The sequence below is a fragment of the Drosophila takahashii genome, chromosome 2L (assembly GCF_030179915.1).
Source record: "Drosophila takahashii strain IR98-3 E-12201 chromosome 2L, DtakHiC1v2, whole genome shotgun sequence".
Classification (NCBI taxonomy): domain Eukaryota; kingdom Metazoa; phylum Arthropoda; class Insecta; order Diptera; family Drosophilidae; genus Drosophila; species Drosophila takahashii.
Genome location: NC_091678.1, coordinates 37,744,893 through 37,762,526, shown reverse-complemented (window position 1 = coordinate 37,762,526; position 17,634 = coordinate 37,744,893). Strand labels below are relative to the sequence as shown.

General features: G+C 38.4%; 1 protein-coding gene across 1 annotated transcript; it reads left to right on the top strand.

Annotated features, from left to right (window-relative positions):
* Positions 1-1,841: 1,841 nt before the first annotated feature.
* On the top strand, positions 1,842-2,243 carry LOC138914923 (uncharacterized). Its single transcript, XM_070219629.1, has one exon. It carries the CDS (start codon positions 1,842-1,844, stop codon positions 2,241-2,243), a length of 402 nt encoding a protein of 133 aa, XP_070075730.1.
* Positions 2,244-17,634: the final 15,391 nt, after the last annotated feature.

Below are 17,634 nucleotides of genomic sequence, written 5' to 3'. Positions count from 1 at the left end.
GGAAGACTTTCAGGAACGCATTCGCCAAAAAAAGTGTTTAAAACGCTATAGAAAAGTTCAATTGCACTGTCAATATCCATGCAATTGTACAAATCATTCCAATTATATTGCGAAATCATGTAGTTTAGTTTATTATAGTCACATTTACGAAAGCATCTCCTTTCAGTTTAAGGAACTAAAGGAGAAAGGGTATCAGTACAGGGGAGACCAATTGTCAATTATAATGTTGGATGATATCGGTCTTCAGGTACAACAAGTGCGTCAATTCTAGCTACAGTGACTTCATGCGGATCTAAAACAAATACTAGATCTAATTGTCTATTTAATGAATTTCGTATAAAGCTTACTTGCTGTAACGATAATTCTATAAGGCCATCCACAAAATAATGGGCGGATAAAGGAGTAGCGACAAGTGAGTCAGTGGGAAGAGACCAAGAGATATTAGGGAGATTAAAGTCACCCAAAACAATCGGATGGGAATTTTTCACGTATGAATTCCATAACATCCTCAGATTTGGTATCCGGGGTAAATCTAGAAACAAAGAATTGCTTCCTATGTGGAACAACTGAAAGTTTCTTACGCCCCCCAGCAGCAGTCTGAACCTCACTCGGCTGGGACCCAGAAGCGGATCCTACTTTATCTACGGTTAGCACCGACTTCTGTGCCTCAGGTTGGCATCCAGAAACAGGGTCACCTCCGGAACTGGCTGTTACTATAGGCACAGGTGGCTCGCTTACCCCTGTGCCGACCGGAACTCCTGCAGCCACCGAGTTCAATGTTTTGTTTTGTTTCACGGTCTTATTAACCGCCCCTGAGCTGGCTTTTTTGCGTTTAGGCGACTCGGTTAATAATAATTTCTTATTATTAAATTGGTCACAAGCTGAGTTGAACCCGTCATTGAGCTGTTTGAAAACTCGAGAAAGGTTCAATAGTCCGTCTCGAGTCTGCCTCATAAAGCTGCTCATTTCGACTGTCATTTCCTTGCAGGACTCACATTTCAATGAAGTCTTTAACTCTGCCAGTAAATCCTGCACATTTGACGTGCATGACCGAATCGCAGAGCCAACAGATAACAAAAGAATCTTTGGTTGACATCGGAAGAGAACAACTTTTCTTTGTACAGATAAGGGCCATTTTATAGGAAAAAAAGGTTATTTAAAGCAGGGATCGCACGTAAGAATTACTTTTTTAAAAAAATTGACAAATAAGTCTTATTTTTCAATTTTTATTATAAAAGTTGACAAATAACTCTTATGCTTCAATTTTGTTGATTTTTATAATAAAAATTGAAGCATAAGAGTTATTTGTCAACTTTTATAATAAAATAAAGATTGAATTGAAATAACTCTTGAACTGTGGGGTATATTGGTTTATGGTATGTCCCCAAAATATTTTTGATGATGTAAAAAATATTATAATTATAAAAAATATGTTGGGACATATGGCATATCAACAGAAAGGTATTAAAGCGTAGATTATACATATATAAATTTTAAACCAATGTACCCCACAGTTCAAGAGTTATTTCAATTCAATTTGTATTATAAAAGTTGACAAATATTTGTTGATTTTTATAATAAAAATTGAAGCATAAGAGTTATTTGTCAACTTTTATAATAAAAATTGAAAAATAAGACTTATTTGTCAATTTTTTTAAAAAAGTAATTCTTACTTGCGATCCCTGATTTAAAGAAATAGAAAATAAAATGTGAAAAATATACCTCGAGTAAATTTGGCACTGGGATCAAATTCCAAAACCGCAAAAAACACAAAACAGGAAAGTATAAGAGGCCGCAAATTCGTCGCCAGCGTTATCAACAAATGCGTCCGATGTTTCAGAATGAAGCCTATTACTTGGGAGCACGTCAAGGGTAGCCTGCCAGCAAATAGAGTGCAGCCCAATCCGGCCTTTCATACCACAGGAGTGGACTATTGTGGGCCATTCTATCATAAGGCAGAGGTCAGAAATAAGGCACCCCACAAGTGCTATATCGCCGTCTTTGTCTGCTTTTCCACGAAGGCCCCTCATTTGGAAGTGGTCCAGGATCTCACTACGGGTTCTTTCATCGCAGCGCTGAGGAGATTCATCAGCCTTAGAGGCAGTCCTCGTACCATTTGGAGCGACAATGTTACCAACTTTGTCGGTGCAAAGAGCGAGCTTGCCGAGCTGAAAGAGCTCTTTTTGAGCGAGCACCACACAACATCGATATCTTCAGGCTGTTTAGCTGGTGGGATCGATTGAAAGTTCATCCCTCCGCGTGCCCCGCACTTCGGTGGCTTATGGGAGGTTGCTGTGAAATCAGCTAAATTTCACTTCTACAGAGTCGTCGGTGCATCCGTCTTAGCCATCGATGAATTAAGAACTCTTGCATATGAAATTTCTGCCATCCTTAACTCACGTCCACTCTGTCCAATTTCAGAAAATGCTGAAAACCTTGAGGTGCTAACACCGGCGCATTTGACTCAGTGTGACTCAGATGCAGCAACATTTCTGGAAAAGATGGAGCAGCGAGTATTTACTCCTTCTGCAAGAGAGAAGCAAGTGGCGCGTCGAAACGTCTAACATCAAGGTTGGAAGTATAGTTTTGCTGAAGGAGGACAACGTTCCACCCTTGAGATGGCAGCTTGGGCGCATCGAGGAAGTCATACCCGGCGGGGACGGAGTCATCAGAGTAGCTATGGTCCGTGTAGCTACGAGTCTGATCAAGCGAGCCGTCGCCAAACTAGCCGTTCTGCCCATCGATTCCGAGATAGTTGGAACCTTACCTCTTCCAACGGGGGGAGTATGTTCGGAGCAGAGCGCCAGCTCCTAGTCATGCGCGCATAGGTGTACGACGGCACCTGCAGCGCTCTTTGCTTATCTTTTGTCGCCGTCTCTCTCATTCTTCTAAAGCTGTCGCTTATCTATTCAGCGACTACTTTGTAGGCCTGCATATATATATTAAGAGCGTGGAGCCAAGCTTTAAGACTCAGTCCGTTTGCCGCTCCGAATAAATGATATACATATAATAGAACCTATTCGTGCGTTTTTATTTGTTACTAAAATAAGGGTGGCATATTCGTTGTTTTCCCCATAAACAATCACTTTACTATTTTTCGAAACTAGTAAAAAGAGTAGTTCACTTCAAGAAATTTGAATACACTGATATGAATTTAGCGAAAATCTGACTTAAATATAACTTTGAGAATAGATTTTTAGTATGAACTTAAACTTTAGTTTGTAAATTAAAAAATTCAAAGTTTTGATTGGTTGATGAAAATATTTTCCTTAAATTTTATATAAGAAATTAGAGTTGCAACGAATTGATTGGTTGAAGACAATATTTTCCTTAAATTTAATATAAAAAATTAGACTTGCATTATTTTCATTGGTTGATTCCATTGAATATTTGATGGCGAGGGAGGGGTGAATGTGAACCGTGTCCTAGCAACCAGGTTGTTGTCTACTCGGTTTCTAACAAACTTAGCATTTTCTAACTAATCTTCTCAAAGGGATGACTGCGAGGGAAGGGATGGTGGTGGAAAAGCATGCTCCCCCATATGAAGAGGGGATAAAAGTGAGAAGTTACTACAACAACCAAAAATCAAAAAACAACGCTGGAGCTGACTGTTGACACGGGTACAAAATTATTCGAAATATCTGCTTTCGTAGAGCAAACTTTGCACTTATCAGTAGCCTTATCGCTTGCTCGGATTGGTCTAATCTGTACTTATGTACTAATATGACTGAAGCTGTTAATATATTTTATAATGTATTAAACGCAGTTTTTGATACATGCGTTCCTACGTATTATCCTAAAATTTCTAGCCAACCTCCGTGGTTTAGTACAGAGTTGTCACGACTTAAAAATGTGAAGTCTGGACTGTACAAAAAGTTTAGAGCTTCCGGATCACAAGCTGCCTTTTCCCGATACTTAAGTGCTCGGTCGGATTTTACCGTGCTTAACGCTCAGTGTTCCAAAAACTAAATAGCTTGTTGTAAGACGCAGTTTACACAGGATCCAAAACAGTTTTATAATTTTGTTAACACTAAGCGTAAATCTTCAAGTTACCCATCAACCCTTAAATTTGAAAATTCTGCCGCAGACACAGATCAGGCCATAGCCGATCTTTTTGCACAGTTTTTCCAAACCACCTATTCAACAACAAGTCCGTCAGATGCCTAAATCAAACTTTATTTTTTGTCCAGTTATAAGTGAAAGCTCACTTCTTTTAGATTTGCAAGGAGTCAAACCAGTCTACTCTCCGGGTCCTGGCGGAGTCCCTGGATGTGTGCTCAAGTATTGCGCTGAGACTTTGTGTAGACCATTGCACAAACTTTTTACTTTGTCTTTAGAAACGTCAGATTTCCCGCATAGATGGAAGGAATCGTTTGTTATCCCGCTTCATAAAAGGGGAGCAAATTGAAGGCATGTAATTACAGAGGTATTTCAAGGCTTTTTTAAGCATTTTTAAAAACTCTTTATCATCCCTAATCCGAGTTACGTCCGGTGTACCACAAGGAAGTCATCTTGGTCTGCTCCTGCTTACATTATTCATAAATGACCTTCCTCTAGTCCTAACGAACTCACGTGTACTTATGTACGCAGACGACGTTAAGTTGTGCCTGCAATTTAATGATCCCGCACAAAGTTTAGCTTTACAATCTGATCTAAATGCATTTCAAACATGGTGCATGAATAATGATTTAAATTTAAATGGTTCTAAGTGTAATCTAATGACCTTTTTCCGTGTCAGCCCTTATACTTTAAGCGGTTGTGGGTTAGATAGAATAACGCATGCTGACGAGCTTAGAGTCTATATGGATCCTATGGTAAATAAAGCCAGGGGTGTGCTTGCATTTATCAAAAGGTGGTCGAAGGAATTCGATGATCCCTATGTTACTAAGACCTGGTTATTTCATTAGTCCGACCAATTCTTGAGTACTGCGCTCCAGTTTGGAGTCCCCAATACGGGGTGCATATAGACCGGATTGAGTCTGTGCAAAAAAACTTTTTAATATTTGCCTTACGGGGACTTAACTGGGATACAAGCCTAACACTGCCATCCTACTCTAGTAGACTACTTCTAATTAACTTACCATCATTAGTTAATCGAAGGACTATGCTTGGTATTACGTTTATTAGGAATCTTATTCATGGGGATGTGGAGAGTGCCGAGTTACTGGGTCGCCTGCATATTAATGTGCCAAATAGATTCACAAGAAACTATATTCCTCTAGTTTTAAATCATTGTATCTCCAATTACGCCATGCATGAACCTTTTAGAGTACTCTGCAATGACTATAATAGACTATATCACTATGTACTACCGACTCACTGCCTATCTTTAAATCAATAATACTATCCTACTTAGCAACTAATAAGTTTTATTTTATGTATCTTGACTATTCGTATTTTGACCTGCATGTATTTTTAATTGTCTATTGTGAAATTGTCTTCTTTGTCCGCGATTTCGTTTACTCGCCCAAAACGGTGTAGCATTGCAAGCATTGCTTGGTGTCGTAAGGGCCACTTGATTGTACTTACCATAGTGCATCAACGTCCAAGAAAAACAAAAATATAACAATAAATAAAAAATATAATTCCTCAAAGAATGGATCGAGTCGGTGAGAGAGAAACTAAGTACATATGGGCGGTTCTTTTACAAACCGAACACCTTTTCTTGGGTCACATTTTTGATTTCCCTGAAACTTTTTTACGTGTACTATTCGGAAAATAAGTAAACACGTGTATCAGGATTTGACCGAAAAGAAAAATTTTTTTTTTAGATTTTTTTTTAGTTTGCCAAAAAACGTGAATTTTTAAAAAATACCCTCTTATTTAAAATCTGTATCGCCTGTTGTAGGAATCCGATTGACTTCGTGTCTTTTGCATTAATTCCTCTACAACCTCTTCTTTTAAAAAAAATTTTTTCAAAAAAATAAGTTTTTAAATTCTTAAAAATAAAAACAAATTAAGATTAAAAAAAAAATTTTTTACGGGTTCCCCACAAAAATTTTTTTTTTTAAATTAAACATATGCGCTATATTGTTAGTTTCAATCGGTTTTTGTCAAAAAGGTGACGCCATGTTTAGTTTTTAAAATATCGAATTTGTTTTAACAAGGCCTCGCCTTTTTTCTATGAAAAAACGTCGTAGCATGAAGGTCTACTCTCTCACTCTTATCGAATTTTTATGGAATTCATGTTTTCTCATCGTTTACTAGACCTTTAACAATTTACCAATTAACAATTTAATGATAAAAAGTTACCTTTTAAGTGTTTTGACAATTTCTGAATGACAAAAAGTAAAAAGTCATTTTTTAATCTATTAAAATCTTATAATTATTTATTTAACCGTCCTTTTAATAAAGAATAATTTTTAATTTATTTTATTAATTATTTTTTTGTGCTATGTAATTTATTAAACATTTTTTAATTGGTATTTTTAAAGTTAAATTAAGGTTATTTAAAATAATTAAATTGTATAATTTTTTATTTTTTAGAGACCATAATATTTATAAATTGTACTCTAAAAGTCCTTGATTATACGTTATTATTGTTATTTTTAAGTTGTAATTGTCTCCCAGGGACTCGAATTTTATCAACAACTTCATCCCTTGTTATAAAGCTCGGGAAAGTGATTAAGATACTTTTTAAAATACTGTCAAAGTATTAAATTAAGTCTACGGCATCTAGATGAATCTGAAAAATGCGTAATAAACTTTAAAGCCGTTGCGCACCGCCTAAAACTAATTATTTTTTACGTTTTCTTTTTTCAATAGATTAAGGATACAAGGATACATGATGGGGTGAGAGCATGGCCTTAGAAATTTCATACAAAATAAGTCCACCCTAATAGCAGAGCAAATCATTGTTTGGTTTTGTTTTTTACAGATCCAAAGTTTGTCGATAACTCAAGATTTGAAAAATTCAGCTTAATGGAATTTCTGTAAGGTCTACCGATATCATAGTAGTCAGCTCAGATGTATTATTAAATTTAAAATAAAAATTTGAAATTGATATTCAGTACTATAAATGTGCTGACTACTATGATATTTTTCTCAAAAAAACAGTATTTTTCATTCGCGTTTGGGGGGGGTCAAACATCATTTTAGACCATAAGTATGTTCGCCAATATGGCTTAGAATCCTTTAAAGATTACGTTCCCCCTATACGATTTTTGGGGTCCCAAATCGACCCACCCTAATATACATACATAGGCCGTTCTTTTCAAACCGAACAGATTTCGACAAAAAAAAAATTTAAACACGTGTATCAGGATTTGACCGATAAAAAATTATTTTTTTAGTTAGAATTTTTTTAAGTTTTCCAAAAATTGTCAAATTTGAAAAAGTACCCTCTCATTGAAAATCTGTATCTTCATGACTTCATTGACTTCAATGTCTTTTGCATTAATTCCTCTAAAACGTCTTCTTTCAAATAAAATTTCTAAAAAAAAAATTTTTAATTTCTTAAAAAAAAAACAAATTAACATTTAAAAAAATTTTTTAAACAATCCCCCAAAAAAAAAATTTTTTTTTTATTTTAATACTTGCGTCATATTGTTAGTTACAATCGGTTTTTGTAAAAAGTTGGATCCACTTTTAGTTTTTAAAATATCGAATTTGTTTTAACAAGGCCTCGGATTTTTTCAATGAAAAAACGTCGCAGCATGTAGGTCTTCTCTCTCACTCTTATCGGATCCTTATGGATTCATATTTTCTCATCGTTTACTAGTCCTTTAACAATTGTTAATAATTAAAAGTTAAGTTTTAAGTCTTTTGACAATTTCTGAATGACAATAAGTAAAAAGTCTTTTTTTAATCTATTAAAAACTTACAATTATTTATTTAACCGTCCATTTAATAAACAATAATTTTAAAATTTTTGTATTTATTATTTTTCTGTATTACGTAATTTATTAAATATTTTTTTAAATTTTTTTAAAAAATTTATTATATACTAGCTATACCCGGAGCGACTTCGTTCGCTCAAAATTAGTTTGCAGTTTGGAAATTAGGTTGTCAGGACTTTCTTATATCTTATTTGCGCGTTTGTTGAAACCCTTTGCGTAAACATCCTTTCTAGAAGAATCTTCAAGAGAGAGATTCCGAAGACTACTGGTAGAGCTATATAATAAATGAATGCGATCTAAGTAAAAGAAGTGCATTTTTATACTTTCTATCAATTACAATGTTATCAATGCAATTTTAATTTGCGCGCAAGTTTACACTTGTTTCTAAATTCGAATTTGTTATTTTTAAATTTATTGTTTTGAATGAAACGAAAACATTTGTACACACACGAAAAGATTGACATCCCATACAAAAGTAGCGAAGTAACTTATTATTTTCCGATTCCACATTTGATTGATAATTATTAATTTTAAACTCTTCCAATTTTGCATTGGCTGAAAGGAAATAAATCATTTTATTTGTATTTAAGCACATTATCTACTTTCGAATAGAAACATACACACACATTGTGTGTATGTACATTAGGGCGGTCCAAAAAATGAAATTCTTTTCTCACCCCTTAACATGGTATATTAAAGTATGCAAAAAATGTATGTAAAAACAAAAAATTTTTTTTTCGAGATTTAGACCTTGCGAAACGTCTTCAAAGTTTGCTTTAAAATTACTCATACGACATGTATAACAGTTTGAATTTGGTCGAACTAAATCGTTCTCCCATTTCTTGTCTTGTCAAATTATGAATTTCGGTGGAATAATTGGTTAAAAGTGAGAGTAAAACATCAACTGAATTGTTGATATCTATGCCACCTTGATCAGAAAAACTTTTTGATCAAAGGCAACAGTGCGTATGGGTGATAAACTTTGAAACCAATTCGCAGACCCTAAAACACGATTTTTTAAAAAAATTTCTTTTGGTATACCTTGAATACCACATTGCGCACCGTATAAGCGGGTGAGAGTAGCACCTTAAAAATTTCCATACAAATGTGGACCGCCCTAATGTACATGTATTGTACATACATATAAGCAAATCAAAACATATCCAAATATACAGATGTACATACGTATTTGGTCAAAAGTTCGAATCTTAAGATTAATATTTAACTTTGAAACATTTTGGCTTTGCTTACAGAATTTGTAGTAATTTTCTATTTTCTTCCATGGTGGAAATTAAATAAGGTTCATACTTCTGCTACAAAATGAAAAATAAAACCTAAGCATTTGATCCACAGGACTGACTATTGATCGAAAATCATTTTGATCGGAGTTTAGGTTTTTAAAATCCAAAACAAATTTAACTTAAATTGCCTCTTTCCCCTCCCCTTTCCCTTCAGCACTACCCTCCCCATTTCTTGGCTGTTGCTCTCTCGGCCGTCGCTGTTTTGCCATCCGCTCTCTGGGTTTCGCTCTCTCGGCGGGCTTCCACAAAATGCAACGCAATAACTTAGGAAATCAAAATAAATTCGTTAAAAATACTTTAAAAAAATGTTAAAAACTTAAAAAATTAAACTTAAGCATTTGGGCCATAGAATAACCATTTACCAAAAAATCATCTCGTTCGGAGCAGCGGTTTAGATTTTTTAAATCGAAAAGTTAATTTTAAATGTAGCCCCCAAATTATGGGGGATATCGAAATTTTTTTTAGATTTCTAATTAGGCCCTTTCAAGACCTAAAATCAAAATTTCGAAATTCCAACCACTTTAGAAGCTAAGCTTAAGTGGAATACTGTGAAAAAATTTGGCTGCTCTAGCTCTTATGGTTTAGGCTGTGGTCGTATCCCCCTAAAAATCGGTCTTTCATTTTATAATCTTTAGAGATAAGGAAGGCAGGTGGGCGGGGAAGCCTTGAATCAAGTTGTTTATTTGAATTTGTTTAAACAATATGAGGCACGTGTAAAAAAGAGCAAGAGAATCAATTGGTTTGAATATTTAATGTTCTTTTAATATTATCAATGCGATTTAAATTTTAGTTCACAAAAATCGGTTACAAAATGTCTTATGTAAGTATGTTGTGGAAATGTAAATGAAATATTCTTTTAGCAAAAGGATATCAGTATTATCTGGAATTTGAATTTGATCAAATCTCAATTCCTTCGTCAGCTGCAATGCACACACACAAACGTACACACGCATATATGTATCTAATGGCTGTGTGTGTAAAATGCGCATTTTTTGGATATATTTATTTTGTGCGTGTGTGTGTACATAGCAGAGCAAATCATTGTTTGTTTTTGTTTTTTACAAATCCAAAGTTTGTCCATAACTCAACATTTGGAAACTAATAAATAGTTTGCTGATCGGGCTTTTGCATTTTAAAAAACAAAAGCAATTTTAAGGAAAATTTCGTTAAAATTTAACGTTTACTTAAGAAAAAGGCGCAAAACAAAAGATTTGCGATATAATCGATTTTGTTAACCGCGCATTTTAAACGTGTTGAGTGTGGTAGTGTCGTTTTAAATGTGTTGGCTGTGGTATTTTCATTTTCCCCTTGCGCGGTCACACTTAAAGTGCGACAGCAGAACATACATACATGCGCCAGCAGAACATACATACAAACATATGGGGAGGCGTGACGTCACATCAGGTTAGCCAAATTTGAAAATATTGGGGGACTTCGTTAAGGATGCTGAATCTCCAAAAAATTTAAATGCCGTTATTTGCGGGTATGCCATAAGAATATGAACATCACATTTGTAAACCATTTTAACAACATTTATAACTGAGAAATGGCAAAAGAAAACATTAAAAAAAAACAAATCGATTTTTGGGGCACTTTGGGGTCGTTTTTTGTTTTAATCTCTACGTCACACTCTCTGCTTAATTATTTCCGAATTAATTTGATTTTTTTTAGATTTTTAGGTCATTCCGTTCTGGGTGGAATTTGCTAGTGACCAAATTTTATCCCTTCAGTTCTATTGGATTAGAGATAGAAGATAAGGAAGGCATGTGGAAGGGGATGCCGTGAATCAAATTGTTTAAACATTTCCATTTGTTCAAACAATGTGAGGCACGTGTAAGATAGGGTAAGAGAATCAATTGATTTGAATATTTATTTTTTTTTTTTTAATACTTTCAATGCTATTTGCATTTAAAAACACAAAAATCTATAAAAAAAAAAGGATTCGATAGGATATATAGGATATGTATTCGAAAAGGATATCACTATTAACATCAGCGAATCTAACTTCCTTAGTCAGCTGCAATGCACACACACGCACATATCTAGGGATTGTGTTTATAAAAAACTCATTTATGGCTTTTATGTATTTCGTCCATGTGTGTGTGCAACGAATCGAAATAATGTTTTTTACAAATCAACAATTTGTCAATATCTTAACGTTTGAAAACTAATAAATTGTTTGCTGATCAGTTTTTTGCATTATAAAAATAAAAGCAATTTTATGGAAAATTTAAACTGTAAAATTCATCTTAATGGGTGTTGACTGACGATAGTTCATCCGATAGGTCTTAAGATTAAGTTTAGTATATATCGATAAAATGTATGTATTTGATCTCGTCCGCTGAACGGTCATATATGAGCGGCCATGTTTGGCGCTATGATTTTAAGCTTCCGCATTGATTGCCGCGTGGTGAATTAAGGACATACTGCGGTAAGATTAGTTAACAGAATTGTGGTAGGTTATGTGCTAAGTGAATATTTCCAAAATAAAACGGCTTTACAACGGCAGTCAGCCTGAAGTAACCTTTCTACTCGCGGGGTGGAAATCGGCCGTTAAAGGCAACTCCGTGGGGCCAGCGACATGGTCTTTCATTCGCAGTCTTAGAAGTCGACTGCAAGGCGCGGGCAGCGCAGAGTTACGCGGACAGCGATTACACGCGGGCAGCGTAAGGTGCAGGCAGCGCAGAGTAAGACGCGGGCAGCGTCGGAAGGCGGACAGCGTAAGGATTTGGTTAAGTTCCTGGGCAGAATGCATTATTCCCCCAGACGAAGTAACCGGTTGAACGAGGAGCAGGTTACTCCTGTATCAACGAGTGCGGGTCAGACACCCGGGAGCAGTGGCGCGGGAAATAAGCCGGCTAAGAAGAAGGTAGTAGCTACTACGGTGCGATCACCGTGACAGCCTCCCAGCCTGGGAGTGTTGTTACCACGGTTGGAGGCACCGCACTAGGACAGATCTGGCCACCTCCAGTGTTGGATCTCTTGGAGAGAATCGCAGCGTTGGAGAAGGAGCTGGAAAATGTAAGAGCTCGCAACAACTTTTGTGCTGGTGATTCAATAACTGTTAAGACTCATCGACCTACATAATATAATTATTATCGCAATTACGAATGTCGAACAAAGAATCATATATCATGAGTCATGATTCATGACACTTGCTGCCGATACTGCAATTATACACCTAGACATTCAGTATGCTTAACAATGGTCAATCTTCCGACGCAGCGAAAATAGCTGACGCCACAACTCGGAAATAGAGCAATAACGTAGCACTGCATATAGCACTTTGACCCACTGCGAGTTATGCAGAATAGCTGTAATTTCATTTTCCCTTTCTACATATTTTGTTAACGTAAACACTTTTGTACCTATAAATACCGTTAAGTTTGTTCAATAAAATCAGTCTCAATCTCAGAATACCACTGATTGTTACTCATCTAGTTCCAAGTGCTGGGTGCGACACCTAATCAGTAGACAGTTTATGTGCTGTATGCTACCCAACCCCCCGATACACAAATCCTGTGACCAGGCGAAGTAACGCCACTCACGCTAAGGACAACGTGTATTTAAATGTCGGCGAAGGCGGCGTGGGTAACGCCGCGTCAGGGCCGCCGCCATCTTGGATCGTGCCGCCATCTTTGACGAGCAGTAACGGGATCCCACATAACGGGGTCGGTACGAGCAGTACGGCACATGTGGCGCCGCCATCTTGTAGCGGGCCAGCACTGATAGCAAGTAACAGTCATCATCCCCCATATTGTGCAACAAGTACGGCGCAGGCAGCGCATGGTTTTGCCCCGCCGGGCGTGGGCATCCAGAACATCATGACGCCGACGTCAAACGGGAACAATGGGAACTACATGCCACGCAAGCTTCCTGATCTGCCAGTATTTGGTGGTCAGCCAGAGGACTGGCCGATCTTCTATTGCGTGTTACCGAGACAACTCAGGATTTACAACAACTGCACGGATTTGGGGAACAACCAACGCTTGCTGAAGGCGCTGAAGGATGAGGCACGTGAGACCGTCAAGTCTCTCCTGATCCATCCAAGGAATGTCAGCAGCTGCGTTTTAGGTATGGCCGACCGGAGCAACTTATTCGCAGCCAGCTGAGTGGTATTCGAGAGGTGCCTCCCATTTCGGAGCACAACCTGGGGAAGATGTACCCTTCGCAACCCGTGTGAGTAACCTCACAGCCTTCTTGCAGTCAGCGAGGGCAGATCAGCATTTAGGGAATCCAACACTAATGGAAGACCTTGTGGCCAAGCTCCCTACCAGCAAGGGTGTGGAGTGGGCAAGGCATGCTGCGACGATTATACCTTCCCAACCATTGTGCATTTCAGTGCTTGGTTGACGGAGTACGCGAATGTAGTGTGTACTATCGTGGACGTCGAAGGGAAAGAACCAAGGCGTCGATTGCTGCACGCAAGCATCGACCATAACCAAGGCGATCAGCAGAGACCTTGGGGTCCAATGTGAGCGTCGACAACTTAATATACAGTGGTTTGGAGGTAGAGCGACCAGACAGCCTACCAACGTCGTGAGTCTGCAAATCAGTGGATTGGGCAAGCAAGTTCGCCATGCATTGCGAAGCGTGTATTCCGTTCCGGACCTGAGCTTGCCTATCCAGACCCTACACCGACGAGATGTTCAAGGCGTGCATAAGGACGCACAACTGCTGATTGGGCTTGATCACGGACACTTGGGATTGCCACTACGAACGCGACGGTTTGCCAGACAGGGACCGTATGCGGCCGCAACCGAGCTGGTCTGGGTTGTCTTTGGGCCCGTAAGTGGACAATCAATTTCGCCATTACCGATGTCCTGCCTTTTAACCGTGCCAATGGATGACACAGTTCAGAGGATGGTGGAAGACTACTTTGATATTGAGAACTTTGGTGTGAAGCTCGCGCCACCAGTCGCAGGCAGCGATGATGTGCGGGCACAAAGGATACTCGAAGACACGACGATGAAAGTGGGCCCACGCTACCAGACAGGTTTACTATGGAAGGACGACCACATTGTGCTGCCACCAAGCTATAACATGGCGTACAAGCGGTTGGTCAATGACGAGAAGAAGATGAAGCGGAACGGTCAGTTCGCGCAGGCCTACAGCAGGATCATCAAGGATTACGTGTCTAAAGGATACGCTCGACGATTGGAGCCCAACGAGGTCGCGGTAGAATGCGACAGGCTATGGTATTTGCCTCACTTTGGAGTCGAAAACCCGAATAAGCCAGGCAAGATTCGGTTGGTTTTCGACGCTGCAGCCAAGGCTAAAGGAACATCGCTAAACTCGGCGCTGGACAAAGGACCGCAACAGTTCAAACCGTTGCCAGCCGTACTTTTTCACTTTAGAGAAGGAGCCGTCGGAGTTTGTAGGGACATCAAGGAAATGTTCCACCAAGCTCTGATCCGACCCGAGGATAGACTATCCCAACGCTTCCTGTGGAGAGATGGCAACGACAACAGGGATCCTGATGTCTACGAGATGAACGTGATGACATTCGGAGCAGCCTGCTCGCCAAGTGCTGCGCATCACGTGAGGACTGTGAATCCCGAACAGTTTGAGCATTCGGATCCGAGAGCAGTCAAGGCCATCAACCATTGTCATTATGTGGATGACTATGTGGACAGCTTTGCTACCGAGAGCGAAGCCATCAGCGTATCTACCCGAGTGAAGGAGATACATGCGAGCGCTGGATTCGAGCTATGCCAGTTTTTATCCAGTTCACCCGTTGTGGAGACAGCATTGGGTCCACCAGGACACGTGAGGTGCGTCGGATGTGGTGAGTCTGAACAGAAAATTCTGGGAATGTATTGGCTGGCAGCCACTTCAAGTTTAACGTGAAGTATTATCGAACTCCGAGCAGCGTAGTAAACGGAGAACGAGTCCCTACCAAGAGGGAGTTTTTGAGCTTGGTTATGTTTGATCCTCTGGGATTTCTTTGCAGTGTCATGATAACAGCCAAGTTGCTGTTGCGAGAGATCTGGAGGCATAAAGTGCATGGGATGAACCACTACAGGATGAGATCAACAAAGCCATTGTGAATTGGCGTAAAGAGATAGACGCCGTGGGACAGTTCCGATGTCCTCGCCATTATTTTCGGCGCGGACTTGTACGGGGAATACAGTTGCACGTCTTCGTGCTTCGATGGATCGGCAGCACGCATCGCCGTTATAAACAGTTTATCGGTAATCGTGTGGCCGAAATCTTGGAGTCGACTCCGATCGCGAGGACCACCCAGCCCCGAAGCTACGCCCAGCACAGCCAACGTACATCCATCAACGGACACCCAGGAAAACCCCGTAGCGAGAAGCGGCGCACCGAACGCGGTGTGCGCGGCAGCTTCTCCTGATACAACGCAACTCCAGGAGCCTCTCGAAAGAAGCGGCGCACCGAACGCGGTGTGCGCGGCAGCTTCTTCTGTTACAACGCAGCTCCAGGAAAACCCCGTGGCAGCCCCACGACGCACAGTGGCGCCTTGGGCCAAAAAACGTGCAATAAATCACTTTTTTGACTTTGTCCTAGAAAGTTGTGACCCATACCAATCGACAGGTAATTGATCCACTATTACAAATATGTAACCCTTTTTCAAATCAAAAAATTGTTGTAAAAGATATGAATTTTCAAAGTTGAACAATTTTTCACTTAAAAAAAACACACCGTTTTTAGGTTATTTTTCGCACTTCCGGGGGGTTTTTCTTAAAAACTAGGTATCGAATCGCTTTGCTTCTTTTTTCCACGGATTGGTGTGTTAGTTAAGAGTAAAAAAAGTAAAACATATTGCAGTTTGCCATGCGCATCTCTTAGTTATGAGTTATTTGCGAAACGTCCATTTTTTCCATATTTTTCAACTTTGATGGAAAATAAAAAAAACTATTTAATACTATTTTTTTTATACTTCCGTAAAACGTTATTTGGACTTTCTTCTTGATATTACGAAAGTTGTAGCTGCGTCCGCCTGCGTCCGCGGTTTTAAGAGCCAAAAAAGGGAAAAAAGTCATGGTCCAAGAAATTGCATATGGCGCAACCTTGTGAAAGATTTGTCCAAAACATGGTTTTAAAGTCCTGAAAATTTTATATGATGTTCAACAGCTCGATATAAGAAATTTTAGTTCTACCACTTTTGGAAAAACTCGCTAGTTTAGCGGGAAAACAGCTATAAATAGCTAAAATACGGAAGGCCGTAACTTCTAAACTACAGAAGCAACAGACTTGTGCTGTATCTCGTTTGAAAGGTTTTTAAAAAAGCTTTAAGCGCCTCCTATATCTAGTTTGTGTAAATGTAATATTGAAAAAGATATGCACAAAACAATTTTTTTTTAAATTTTTTTGTTTAGTTTTTTTTATTTTTCTCGAAAACGGCTCTAACGATTTTCTTTAAAACTTTAAACTGTATAGCCCTTGAGATTCCTTAAATTTTGGTGTATATCATGTTACTGTAAAAAATCACGTTTAAATGTTATTCAGAAACGAAAATAGCCACTTTTGCCAGCTCAAAACAACTTACGCTGCCTAAGCATTGAATTTAGTATGTGCGAATCCAAACTGTATTCTAGGGTCATGGAATCACAACCTTGTCACAGAGTTAGAATCTAGTAATTATAGTCCAGAAATGTTAAGTCTATTGGATTTACCAAGTTTACCAAATTGTGACCATTATTTCAAAAAACATGAAATATAAAAATTTTTATTTTTAAAAAAAAACTTTAATTTTTTTTTTTTTTGTTTTTTTAGTTTTTAAAAATTAAAACATAAAAAAATAAACTAAACAAAACGTAATTTTTAAAAAAAAAAATTTTTTTTTTTAAAAATTCCAATTTTTTATTTATTATACCCGTTACTCGTAGAGTAAAAGGGTATACTAGATTCGTGCAAAAGTATGTAACAGCTAGAAGGAAGCGTTTCCGACCCCATAAAGTATATATATTCTTGATCAGGGTCACTAGCCGAGTCGATCTAGCCATGTCCGTCTGTCCGTCTGTCCGTCTGTCCGTCTGTCCGTCTGTCCGTCTGTCTGTCCGTCTGTCTGTCTGTATGAACGCTGAGATCTCAGAAACTACAAAAGCTAGAAGGTTGAGATTTCCCACACATATTCTTTGGCTTCCTACGCAGCGCAAGTTTATTTTAGCCGAGCGCCACGCCCCCTCTAACGCCCACAATCGCCCACTAACGATTTTAAAATGGGTCCTGCGTCCACATCTTTAAAGATTTCCGAGAAGTATAAATGCAATTTTGTTGTGTATATTTATACCTATCGAAATGTAGAAGACATTTTTCAAATCGGACCATTCATTAAAAAGTTATACGCAATCAAAAATTATATATCTATCTCCCTCGCACTCCCTTTAGCTGAGTTACGATTATTAGTCGGGACACCAACCCGACACAGCGTTCGCACTCCCTTTAGCTGAGTGACGGGTATTAGATAGTCGGGACAACAACCCGACTATAGCGTTCTCTCTTGTTTTTTTTTAATAAGTTTTAAAAAT

What these genes read in the sequence shown, in the direction of transcription:
- LOC138914923 (XM_070219629.1), top strand. Translation starts at nt 1,842, where the DNA reads ATGAAGCCTATTACTTGGGAGCACGTCAAGGGTAGCCTGCCAGCAAAT.